At 36.7% G+C, this 13367-nt stretch overlaps 1 protein-coding gene across 1 annotated transcript in view; it reads left to right on the top strand.

Annotated features, from left to right (window-relative positions):
• CENPE (centromere protein E) overlaps positions 1 to 13287 on the top strand; it is a 40879-nt gene extending 27592 nt beyond the window's left edge. Inside the window, exons 33-47 of the mRNA XM_027907151.1 lie at positions 39 to 281; positions 1100 to 1258; positions 1917 to 2159; positions 3028 to 3228; positions 3309 to 3455; positions 4871 to 5083; positions 6335 to 6544; positions 7044 to 7253; positions 8414 to 8635; positions 9275 to 9478; positions 10044 to 10156; positions 10676 to 10773; positions 11340 to 11499; positions 11921 to 12183; positions 13091 to 13287. Of these exons, the coding sequence (XP_027762952.1) occupies positions 39 to 281; positions 1100 to 1258; positions 1917 to 2159; positions 3028 to 3228; positions 3309 to 3455; positions 4871 to 5083; positions 6335 to 6544; positions 7044 to 7253; positions 8414 to 8635; positions 9275 to 9478; positions 10044 to 10156; positions 10676 to 10773; positions 11340 to 11499; positions 11921 to 12183; positions 13091 to 13188 (2784 nt within the window). The 3' untranslated portion in view covers positions 13189 to 13287. The remainder of the gene's footprint in view (positions 1 to 38; positions 282 to 1099; positions 1259 to 1916; positions 2160 to 3027; positions 3229 to 3308; positions 3456 to 4870; positions 5084 to 6334; positions 6545 to 7043; positions 7254 to 8413; positions 8636 to 9274; positions 9479 to 10043; positions 10157 to 10675; positions 10774 to 11339; positions 11500 to 11920; positions 12184 to 13090) is intronic.
• Positions 13288 to 13367: the final 80 nt, after the last annotated feature.

A 13367-nucleotide genomic window follows, 5' to 3' on the forward strand; every position in this document is an offset into this window, starting at 1 on the left:
TAGAAGTATCAATACTGGGTTTGATTTGTTCTTTCCAGCTCACTGAAGTAACTGAAAGCCTGACTCACGTCTCATCTGAATATGGCAAGCTACTGGCAGAAAAAGAACAAATTGAAAGAACAATGAATGAGCAAGTTTGTCAGCAGCTTGAGAAAATCACTGTACTTAATAAGGAGAAAGATGAGCTACAGCAAATGGTGGAGGCTTGTAAAGAAAGGGAAGAACATTTGTTAAAGGCTCAGAGACAGTCAGAGATTTTGGAGGAAAGGCTTACAAGCAAGGTGAAGAGTTTTGGGGTTTAGTAGCTATTTTGTCTTCTGATGTTTGATTACTGGTGTGTTGAACTTTTGCTCATCACAAAGCCTGTTAAATTTTTAAATCTCAGTGTGTCATTTTCATGTATTGCTCAAGAATCATGAACATGGGCAAAGGAGTTTGTTCAAGTTTCTCTACTGATATTTAGAAGTATCATCCTTAACTTGTCTCAGCTTTGTAACCAATTGGGTTTGTCAGTGCTTTGGAATAAGTGCCAATTTAGCAAATGTGTGTAGGTTTAATATAATGATCGGTAATTGGACATGTATTTTGACTTGAAAAGGCACTGTGTAGACAGCGTGAACCTAAGTGGGTTTGGAATTCTTAGTCCTTTACAGCTTTTCTGAAAAACAGTCTTGATTTTGGAGCTTTTCTGGTTTGGTCCGAGTGGTTTGATGTTAAAAATACTGTAGGAAGGTAAATCAAGCAAACGTTTTGCATTTAATTTTGATTTGGGATTGATGGAACTGCTGTCCTTGTTTATTTTTTTTATAGATCTCACAAATGACAGAAGAAATTAAAATCATCACCTCAGAGAGAGATCAGCTTGCTGAGGAAAAATCAGAAAGCCATAGCTGTAGAGAAGGTGATCAGCTTCAGGAGCTAAAACTGCAACTGGAAGATCTCCAGAACGAGAGAGACCAGCTAAGAGAAACTGTACAGGAGACAATAAGAAAGGTAATAAAAGTAGTCCTATTCCTGTAGGATAGGAGCTTTAGTAAACTTGTGCCTTAGATTTTGGAAGTGCTGTTCAGGTGTTAATGTATTTCAATTGTGTCCAAAGAATTCAGAGATGCAGGAGGAGTTGCAGTGTACTCACAGATCTCTTGGACAACAGCAGGAGACTATTGTGGAGCTGAAAGGGAACATTTCAGAGAAAGAAAATCAACTCTTGAAAGCTCAGGCGGCATTGAAGGGAAAAACTGATGAACTGCAACAGAAGGTCAGAAAGAGTTTTGTCAAGTATATTAAAAATTCCATCATGTATGGCAACCCATGTCTTCTGCAGACTTCAGTTTGCAGGGGTCCAATAAATGAAACTTAGTTGATAGTTTTTCCTTTCTTTTTTTGCTCTGTACTGCTTTTCGAAAGAATTCCATGAAAACAGAGACAGTGAAAGGATGATCCAATGCAATTTGACCTGCAACCTACCTACCACCCCTATTTATAACTTGTATCTGCATGGCTTAAGCTTTTAGGCTTTTAGTGTTCATTCTTACACATGGTAATGTCTTCTATCTGGTGTGGATAAAGCAATGGAGACACTTCTCTGGAACTAGAATGGCCTGTAGGATTTTCCCGCATTTACTTTTGACTGCCAGTGAGAGAGAAGCACTGACATTTTATAGACTTTTAAGAAAACTGTTATACTTTTTTATGCTTATTATAATAATCTAGTTCTAACAACTCGTATGTGCAAACAATGCTTATGAAATATGATCCAATAACACTTTCCTTATATCAGAACCTGACTAGTGGGACAGGAAAATTTAGTAACTTGGAATGTTACTGCTTGGGTTTTCTCCAAAATATCAAATGAATTCTACCCTCCCTGCAGATGATTAGAAATATTAATACTGGGTTTGATTTGTTCTTTCCAGCTCACTGAAGTAACTGAAAGCCTGACTCACGTCTCATCTGAATATGGCAAGCTACTGGCAGAAAAAGAACAAATTGAAAGAACAATGAATGAGCAAGTTTGTCAGCAGCTTGAGAAAATCACTGTTCTTAATAAAGAGAAAGATGAGCTACAGCAAATGGTGGAGACTTGTAAAGAAAGGGAAGAACATTTGTTAAAGGTTCAGAGACGGTCAGAGATTTTGGAGGACAGCCTGACAAGCAAGGTGAAGAGTTTTGGGATTTAGTAGCTATTTTGTCTTCAGATGTTTGATTACTGGTGTGTTGAACTTTTGCTCAACGCAAAGCCCATTTAATTTTTAATTCTCAGCATGCCATTTTTATGGTTGCTCAAGAATCATGAACATGGGCAAAGGATTTTGTACAAGTTTCTCTACTGATATTTAGGAATATCATCCTTAATTTGTCTCCAATGTAACCAATTGGGTTTGTCAGTGCTTTGCATCTAGGTTTAATATAATGATCAGTAATTGGACATGTATTTTGACTTGAAAAGGCACTGTGTAGACAGCGTGAACCTAAGTGGGTTTGGAATTCTTAGTGCTTTGCCCACATTCTGTATAACAGATAAAGTTTGAGAGTCTTGCACTCAGCTGTTGCCAATTCAGTGTTTTTGCAGTCTTCACTCCTTAGCCTTTTACTTGTCAAACTCTTCCTTTGTTGATCAAAAAGTATGATTGAGGATTGCTTCAGATTAGGAAATATTACTGTTCATTAGATCAAAGATAAAGAAAAATCCAGTGTCCATCCTTTGTGCCTATTTCCTTTAATTTTCTTGTGATATGGACATATGTTGACTGCCTCTTCATTTTTTTCTTGCTTTACAGAAAACTGAAGGTGACTAAGAGTTCTCTGGGTGTCATGCTACTCCTTTTCTTTAGAATTTCTTTTTCTGAGTTATTAGAACAGCAAAATTATCTCTTGCTGTTAATGTGAATTTTAGTTATTGGAAATTGTGTTCTTTGTATTTGACACAGCTGATCTGAGTATTTCAGAGGGTAGTATTCAAAGGGGAGTATTCAGGCCATGACTAAATTGTAATTTGTGTTTATCTTTCTCCACCATTTATTGTAGATTCAGCAGTTAACTGACACACTAACTAGTGTATCATGTGAAAAGGACCAGTTATTAGCTGAAAGAACTAGTCACTCTTTCCAACTTAGAGAACAAATTGCATCAGTTAATCAAGAAAAAGATGAGCTACAAAAACTCCTTCAGGACGTCAGGACTGAGCGGGACCAGCTCAAGACAGAACTGCAAAGAAATTCTGAGATGGTGGGTGTTGCAATTTGCATATCTAAGTTACTCAAATCCTCTTCTTGAATGGTACTTAAATATGTGTGGTTTTATTTTAGTGTGCTGAAACAAATGCGAAACTGGAACGTGCTTTAGACCAACTGAAGCAGAGGAACATGAATGATGTGTCTGTTCACGTAAACCCCGTGGTTATGGCAGAGCAGGTGGCTGATGACAGCCTGAAGGAAAAAAGCTTGAACATTAAGGTAAACTTATTTCTCTGGTTCTTCTAAGGATGCATGTAAAATCTTAATACCACTTTTCCTGGAGCATAAACCTTTTGTTTTATGTATAAAATAGTTTGCGTATCTTGCTAAGATGCAAACCATGGGATCAGTTGATTTGCTGTTGCTGTTCAGTGACTGCACATCTTGTCTTAACTGAAAACTTCAGTTTAATGTTTACAGAAAATCTTACTTGCTTTCATTACTGTCCAGCCACCGATTTTTTGCACACACCCCCCAAATGCTCCCTTCCATTACTCCCTCTCAAATAATAAGTTGGTTTCAAATAAATTAATTCCTGTAATTCCTCAGACCTTTTGTTAGTTGACTATCCTGAGTACACTTTCACGTAGATATGAGAAGTTCTATTAACCTACTGAAAGCCAAAATAAACAAGGATTTATGAATATGTATGGAACATTTTTAAGTACAGTGCTATGGTACTGCAGACTATATGTCTGTGCAGCAGATTCAGGCATGATTCTATCTGTGCTACAGGAGCCTTGAGTGCTGCTTCAGTTAACAACAAAAGCAAAAATCAGTCACATGTAGCTTTCTCCATTTGCACTGTCCTTCTATCCTACATCAGCAGTAGGGAGCTAATGATGAGGGAAGTAAAGATCAATTGGTCCCTTTAAATGGCACTCTCCTCTTTTGACTTGTGAAACAGGTAGGATCTTGTCTACCTCTTTCTTGTACAGTTTTCTCAAGTATCTGGTACTTGCTCTTGTTGGATGCAGAGCATATGCCAGTTCCATTGTTTTTACTGTGGGGTAAAAGAGTTAAAACTGGTGAATCCTGGTTCTTTCAATTAAAAACCAACGATGGAGGGAGTATGCTAAAGGAGTTTTATACTTTAAAATGTATAAGGTAGCTTGAGAGGTGATACTTGAGTTGCACTTTACTGGGAGTACCTTCAAGCCTGTTGCTTTCCTCATCCTGTTCACTATGTGATCACACCTTTCTTTTTATGGCAGAGTGCTAGGAATAGTTTTATGATCTCTTTCCTTTGAGAATGGACCAAGTAAATAGTTTGGGAGCCACCCTGAGACAAAGCCAGCTGACAAACTTGTGAACAGGCAACAATTTTATTTCAGGCCTGATCTACAAGTCTTGATGTGGCTGGGCAATCTAAACCATGAAAATAATTCGAGTTTGTGAAATTACTTGCTGGGAGACTAAGGAATTTTCTTCTTTTGTGCCTAGCCTAGAGTTTTTGTCATATACCTGTGGCAAGTCAAAACTGAAGTCTTATTCCTATTAACTATTCTGTTGTAAAACCAATACATACTGTAGAGTTTACTTCTGGAGTCTGGTCATTTATTTTAAGCTTCTGTTTATAGCTAATCACACTTTTCCTTATTATGAATGAGTTAATTTGTTTCACTTGCATTTAGGAGCTTCTTGACAAATTCTCCAATATGGGGAAGAGGTGTGAGTGTCTCTCTACGGTGTCTCTTAAGCTGAAGAGTGAACTGAATAGTCAGAAGGCACTGATAGCTGTGATACTGCCTCAGCTTTCCTTGGCAGAGAGTAAACAAGTCAAAAGACTTCAAACTGAAAACGAGAAACTAAATGGTCATCTCCAGAGTTTATTGAACAAACTGAAGGTACCAATATGCAGATGCTTCATATTGCTTGAGTTTGGTTCTTTTTTTAATAAGTTCTCAATATTAACAGCTACGATTTTATGTACTATAGCTTTGATTTTTGTGAAAAATATTTGATATTGTAGAAAATAAGCTGATAGTAGTAAATGTTTTACAATCTCAGGCAACTGGGACCGCTTAGTTATGTTAATCAGTCTTAGCTTTTGACTGTAGTCCAGCTGCTTTGCACAGTATTATTTTATTAATATAATTCCATTTCAATTAGGAATTGAATTTTTTTTCTGTACTCCATAAATCAAATTATAGATGATTTATAGTGTATTTCTTTGTGGGGGAAAGAGATGTGCAAGTTGCACTGGAGATGCACATTTACCCAGCAAAACTAGCCAAGTAGGTTGATTTTAAAGTCTTGCAGACCTTCCTCAAATTATAATCAGTTTCTTCATTGAACTATAATTATCAGAAAAAAGTTAAGGTTAATTGGGAGAGTATTCCTGTTACCATGTGCAGAAGTACAGTAAATGGTAATGGTTTTTCTGTTTCTTTATTTACCATGAAATATTAAGGATTAGGTTGTGGGTTTTTTTTGTTGGGGGGGAGGGAAAAACATGGATGGACCTGGGGAGAGAGGGTGAGGTTCATGTCCAGTTTACAAAAAACACTGGACATGATCTTGAGAGTCAGTCATGTCTGTAGATATCCAATAACTACGAAGTTGAACTAATATTCCAAAGCACCTTATTTTATAACTTCAAAGAGGGGGGGTTAGGTTTGATTTTATTTTTATTTTTTTTTCCCCGTAGATGGCTTTTAACTTTAATGGTTAAAGGTGTTTAGGACATTCAACTAGTAATCTCAACTAGAACAAAATTTTTAAATCATCGCACTGGTATTATACTCATAGGTCATCTGCACCTTTCACAACTCTAAGAGGAAATAAATGTTGCAAAAATTAGTTTGCTTTTCAAAGCTGACATTCATGGAAGGCTGTCTAGAGCCTTTTAGACTTTTTGGCCTTTTCAGGAGTCTACGAAAAATGGTACACTGGAAAAAATGCTGTCTCAGCTAAAACTCTTATATGCCATTGCTATAAAACACATGAACCTAATTTTCTTAGTCATGTGTTAATTATTCTGGACACCCATAGGCTGGGAGAGTAAATAGATTAAATTGTAACATATGGGATTTTAGCTGGATTCAGGGTACTGTTTTAAAGCATGCTCACTGATACATCCTGTGCTTCTACAACAGTTTATGTTCAGTCGTGTTTGTGCAAAGAAAAGAGACTATCATACTACTGTTAACAAGTATAAAATGGAATTGCTTGAGGAAAAGAGAAGACAAGATCATCTACAAGCTGAGATTCAGAATCTCAGGAAGAGTCATTTGAACCAGAATGAAACACTGTCTCAAGAATTAAACAGCAGTGAAGGGCTGCAGAGTTTCCACTTGGATGCAGAGGTAATATTTGAAAAAAAAATGCAGATATTAAACACTTCACCTTTCAAGGCATGGGGTAATGTGGTGCTGCTCATTGAATGGCATTAGGCTTATCTGTCAAGACTTCACTTAAGGAGGATGAAGGAATAGAGTTAGTATTTTTTTATGCTACTAGTTCTATAATGTGAAGATTCCATTTGGTAAAGTGACTGAAAACAAAATTATTAGGTTAGAAAATACTGGGAATGTTATTTACTCATTTGCCCTGTAAAATACATACTGCCCAGTACCAAGATGACTTTTAGAACAATGAAATCAACTTTTACTTTTTCCCCTTCCCACCTGCCCCAGCAATGTCCTCTCATTTTCCCAGTAGGGTGTAATGTAGAGCAAAACTCCTTTTATGAGAAATAGATGCTAAACCAGACTTCTTGCTGTATTGACAGCTAAGAGGACAGAATGTATATTCAGACACATGGTTATCAAAGCAATATTTAAATTTTAATTCCCTTTTTTTAAGAGCATTCTCAAAGATGTATCAGAAATGGAAAGTGAACTTCTCTGTATAGAGGCAGAGTTACAGCAGCAAGAAAGTGCTAGAAAAGAAACAGTACAGTTCTGGGAATCATGTTCAGCAACTCACTGTAATGCAGAGGAACTGGAAGAAGAGTTAAAGAAAGATACTGAAAGGCTTTTGCAAGTCATTAACTTCTGGACTCCTAAAGTAAAGGTAAAATTAAATGTTATAGAATCAGAAATGTGTTTGGTATAAGCACTCTGTAAATGCCTAATCTGATCGAAAACAAAACACCCAAAGGCTCTGGAATGATTATTCATTTATTAACAGCACTTACTACACTCTTATTTTACTGTGAGATGTAAGAGTACTTAAAAGATTTTTAGAGATTTCCTCATTCATCGAAACTTGGAAACTTGCCTTGTCAAGGATTTTCTAGGCAATAAGTGGGAGGGGTGGTGGGCTTGTTTATTTGGGGTCGTCTTAGTCTGAATTCTGGAAACTGTAGGTTCAAAATTGTTATATCATTATATATGATATATATGATATATAATGATATATCAATATATAATTGTTTATCAAAACTACTTTAGCCATTTTTAAAACTCAATTGTAATTCATATTACACTTTTCTAATTTCAAAAAGTCAAGTTGTTCTAGAGGTGGTGCAGCTTTCCTTTCTCTTTTCTTTCTTCTTACATCTTGCCTCCTTTGGAAAATACGACAGCATTTTTCAGGGTTAACTGCATCATGAATGGGATTTCATGAGATTTCATCTTTCTGATTAAATGTTAAGTTTGGCCTATTTTGAAAAGTTTCTTCTGTAGAATCAATAGCCAGTCTTGACTTCCTCAGGATTTCCCAGTGTCAGCAAGCTTTTTGGAAGAATGCTCTGACCAGGCATATTATGGGGATCAAAGCTTTTAACAAACAAAAATCTCGTACATTTGTAATTTCCTCACAAGTATGAAGTCTTTCTTTGTCTGACATATTACAGATATGGGTTTCTAGAATAGCCCAATGTGTATATTTTGTCTAATGGTTTAACTTCCTTCAGTCAATGACTATGTTCTAGCAAAAAATTCTGAATAATTGTGTTTCTTTCCAATATATTGCTTTGTTTCTGTAATAGTGCTTGAGTTAATGCAGAAATGCTGGTAATCCTGCAATACATTATCATCTTCTCTTCTGGAAATGAAACCATTCTTATGAGTGTTAGTGATTACATTTCTGATAGCAAGCATTTTCAAATGGGACACTGAAACAAGAATGTGAAATTAATATAGGCCAAGGTACCTCCTGGTTTTTTACTTGTCTTATTTCTAGCTGATTCAGAAATTATTTAAAATTTTATCTCTATGATGCTACTGCAGATGCTCCTTCAGCTTTCTTCAGAACTGGATGCCAGAATTTGCAATGACAGTCAAAATGCTGATGTTGAATTGAAACAGAGAAAAGAGAAAAATGAAGAGTTGCTTCAGGACCTAAACACTCTAAAAGAAAAACTGGCCCCTGATAGCTCTGCCAGTCTCATGCTAAAAGAAGAAAACGAGAGGCTTCATAATAAATTAAAGGCTGCAGAACAAGATATAAAGGTACCAACGCTTCTTTCTAAGGAAAACTTCTTTGATTCTTGCTTTCTAAGTGAGGGTACTCTAAAGTGAAAATAAAGATTGATTGGCAACTATAAATCTCTGCCATCACAACATATTGGCCCAGAGTGTACATATTAGTAGCTTTGCTTTTTTCAAAGTTCAAGTTTGAGCTCTTGCCTATAATGTATTTTAATTACCTGACTTCTGTACACAAATAGATGTCACTTTAGAAGTTCCTATGAAATGTTTTCATCTGGTTTTGAAGTATTGATTTTAACAATGTGATACTCTGGATGCTCCCTGTAAGTATATGGTATTCGCTATGTCAAACGAGAAGCTGGAGAAAAGGTCTCTCTAATCATAGGAGTCATTGAGGACTCATTTTCTCTTTCCTATTTTTCATGTCATGGTTACCCTTCTTCAAAACTTTTTTTCTGTTCTTAGACTTGAGTGTTCCAGACTATTAAAAGGTGACACGAAATAGTGATCTAGACACAAAGAGTTGCCATAGAACCTGTAGTGTTGGATTTTTTTGTGTGGTTTGGTTTTTATTTTGTTTTGCTAAGAATATGACTGTGTGCTGTTACAGCTACTGTCTCTTGACATAACTACTCATAACTGATTGATATATCTCAATAGGCTATGGAAGTAAAAATTCAGAAGTTGGAAAATGTAATAAATGAAGTAGGAGAAAATGTCAAAGAGAAAGATGAGAGAATAAACGAGTTACAAGCACAGATAAGTATAAAAACAGAAACAAGTGAGCTCACCCAACTGCAAGCCAAACTGAACGAGAAGGATAAGTGCCTCAGGACTGCCTTAACAGAGAATCAGAGTCTTCAGGTATGAGCAAAATTCTCATTTTCCTCTGGTGAAAGACAAAAAGCATGCTTGAGAACTAGATGAAACGTAGTGCTTGAAACTCAATGTACTGTTCTGTATGGCATTCCTAGAGTAAAACGCTCTATTTGCATGCTTAGCATGCAGTTTCATATTTCACCAGTGCAACCTTCAGAGGCAAAATTTACAACCCGTACTATAATATTAGAAGGTAAATTTGTAATGCATTTGTGAAATGTTCTCAAAAAATTTAAAACTTTTAAACTGAAGCCTGATCTGCATTTTCAATGTAATATATTTGCACACTAGTCCAAAATTCCCAGACTTACATCTGCACACAAGTCAGCAAAACTTGCTAAAATATGATTGCATGTAATACATGAGAGTAGGATACCGACTGCTACTATAGTGCTGGTTGGTAACGTGGGCCACCCTAGTGGAAATAACTTCCTGCTCCCATTCTTGTCCTGCAAAATCCAGCAGATCATGGTAAAGATACAAGGTAAACAACCCTTAATTTAATTGTTAGGTAACAAGCCTTTCTTTGTACTAAATATTCTCATTTCAGGCAAAATTAGATAAAGGTTCCGAGCTGTACAAAGAAGAAATTGATAATCTCAAAACACAGTTGGTAAAATTTGATATGGAAAGAATGAAACAATCCAACTTCTTTGAAATGAAGTAAGTTCAAATTTTGTGTTGCTGCTTTGTTCTTAACTTCTGCTTCTCTATTTTCCCACATAATAAGAAGCAAGCATTAAGCTTTAGCTGTCATAGGTTTTTATTGTGTCTAGATTCCAGAAAAAGTAAAATCTATATTCACCTTAGGTTGCTTACACAACTCCTTTCCTATACACTCACCAAAATTTCTCAACCAACCGTGTTCAGCCATAAATGAAACAACTGTTCTGACAAAAGGAGGCAAGGGGAAAGCAGTAATTGCAAGCACTTTCTAATTCACTAGAAAGGAGGGATATAGAGAATATAGAGGGATATATAGAGAATAATTAGTCCAACTTTTGGGTTTGTGCACTTTACCTAAAATCTGACAACCAGGTTTATGTAGTTTTTCTTGTGTAACTTGGGGGTGTCTTGTATTTGATAGCTCATTGGAATTCAAACTATCTCTTCTGCAACTGTAATAACTATTAAACTGAGGTTTTCTGTTTTGTTTGTTTTTCCCTCCTTCCTCCCTCATAGACTTGCTAATTATAAAGCTCTTGCAGAACACCGAGAACAAGAGTTAATGAAACTAAAAGAAGAACTTAGAAGAGCACACCAAGACCAAGATGTTACTGGTAAATTCAAGATAAATAGAAGGGACTCTTGACATTAAGTTTTGAGGTTATATAGTTAAAGATGAGATTGAGATGCAGGCCTTGTACCTCAAATGCCTTGAGGAGAATTGGGTGCACTGAAAGAGGAGATGGAAAGCAGACTACATTAGCTCAAGATACACTGCATTAGAATGACAGCAGTTCTTGTGTTTACTTCCCTGGCCACATTTGCCCTTGTGGAGAGACAAGCTGCAGTGGTCGTAGCTCATGTTGCCATTTTTTCCTTGACTGACTGCACATATGAATAGCTCGTTCTAGTCATAGTTATGACATACCTGAAACAATAAGTATTTTAAGTCTAAGTGGCCCAATGAAGCATCTTATGTTTCTTAGTATCTCCCTGGCAGTGGGAATACTGGGAGGTGTGTTTGTGTAGAAGAAAAGAGTAGCTGTTGTAATAGCACTTGGAACCTAGGGAGGTTTTACATATAAGACCACAAGAATGAACGGGCTAAAAAGTATATTGACTTGGTTTTAAGCCCTGTCCAAACAATGCACACACGTCTGTATAAAATTGTTTTTTCTAGTGCTGAAAGAAGCAGCTCCTCAGCAATCCCAAATACCCCTTACTTGTGGTGGTGGCAGTGGTATTGTGCAGAGCACACAAATACTTGTTCTAAAATCTGAGCAAGCAAAGATACAGAAAGAAAACTTGCACCTGAAGAAACAAAATGACCTTCTACTAAGGTAAGTGTAAAGCTGACCAGCAAAATGTCAAAATATCTGTTGTATTTAACTGTGCATGTTATTAGTGTTTCTTTCTCGGACACCTATAGAAATGACTAATCACTAACTTTAGATTTTCTAGATTTTTTCACTTCATACATTTTTACTTAAAGCTTGTGATTTATGGCTTATAAACTTTGAAATGGCTTTGGAACTTTCAATTGCTTACTTTCATAAGAATCTCCTAAATTGTACGCTGGAAAGAATTTTAGCTTAAAAAAAAATTTCCTCTGAAAGCAAGACACACAGCTATTGCATTGCCATGTCTGTAGTATGTCATCTGAAAGTATAGGAACTGTCTGTTGTTCAGGAATTTTTCCTTAAAGGAACTGTCTTTTTTTTTTTTTTCTTAATTAAATGCTGGGGTTTTTTTTCTTTGCAGTAATGAGCGTCAGCTGAAAGAGGAACTCAGGAAATGGAAAGAAAGAGCATTAAAATGGAGAGAACGATCCTCAAGAGAAAACATAAGAGAGACAATACCACAGTCTCCAAGGAAGGCAGTGTCATATTTCTTTAAAGAACAAATCCCTTCACCCTCCAAGGAACCTATTTCTCAGGAAATTGCGACTCAGGACCTATCAAAGCCTCTGCCACTGACTTGTCCAACAAATTTCTTTGATAATTCTAGCTTGGGTGTGCTAACAGGTATGTAACATAGTGGTATTGTCCTGTAAAGATTTGGAGAGGCAAAATGTAAGGGATGGTCTGAGTTGAGGGTAAATGCTCGGTACTTATATATTCAGACCTGAAACTTGCACAATAACACAGTTTTCCTGAATGGTTAGTCAGCTGACTGTTGAAAAGCTGACCATGGGAGCTGTGAGGCTTATATATGCTCTACATAACAGAAATATTTAAATGAATCATTCACTTACTGAAGATTATACAAACTTCTTTCTTTTCTGCAGTGCAAATATTGATGACTGGGTTTTAAAAGTGAAACAGCAAAATATCATTTTTTAGATAATGATGCTCTAAAATGTTTTGCTTTTTAACTTTACATTGGTTAAGCACAGGCTTCTGGTAAAATTACTGAAAGTTAACGGCTGGTTAACTTTTTGCTGAAGTTATTCAAGATGGTAGGCTTTAGTCTTTGATGTTGCATCTGCTACACTGCTGGGCTCCAGCTGCAGTAACAGCAGTTTTGATGGTGACTTCTGTTCCTCAGCCCCACTCTGGATTTCTTTTATCTGGCCTGGTGACTTCTGGGGAAGTCAACTCCTAATGAGAGAGGAGAGTGGTCTCTGTTAGTGTATTATTGCTACTGCCCTCATCATTACACTTGCTTCTCACAGCTTTCAGAAGGCCCCAGCAGACATGTTGAAGAGTTAGCCCATTTCTGAGGTATCAGTAGCAGACTCCCAGAAAGAACATGACTCATTGCTGCTTTTGTGATGGCCACCTTGGTAATAGTACAGCGTTCCTCACAACACAAAGCTACTCAGGGGAAGCTCTGATAGTTGATATGTAACACACCAGTCAAGATTAAATCACTGTATTCCTACAGCTTGTCTAATTGAGAAAGGCTTTAATGTTCTTCTCTTCTGTACAGATACATGTCCTGCGGCCACACAGTCCACAGAAGAACATCTTAAGCACTTGTTTGGGACTTCAGACAAAGATAAGGCCCCTGATTGCAGCACCCAGTAACGATGCTCTGTTGTAAGCTGCCTTTGCAGTGGCTACAGCCAGAATCTGCACATACAAAAGATAATTGCTTCAGGTTAAAAGCCATCAGCCTCTTCCATCCTTGCTGTCTTGGAGTTGCTACTGGAATTTGAGGACCAAATGGAAAAGCAGTCATGTTGCCCACAACCTGCTTATCTGAT

This window comes from Empidonax traillii, unplaced genomic scaffold, assembly GCF_003031625.1.
Source record: "Empidonax traillii isolate 1590-97213 ecotype Southwest subspecies unplaced genomic scaffold, ASM303162v1 scaffold1412:size141878, whole genome shotgun sequence".
NCBI classification, from domain to species: Eukaryota; Metazoa; Chordata; class Aves; order Passeriformes; family Tyrannidae; genus Empidonax; species Empidonax traillii.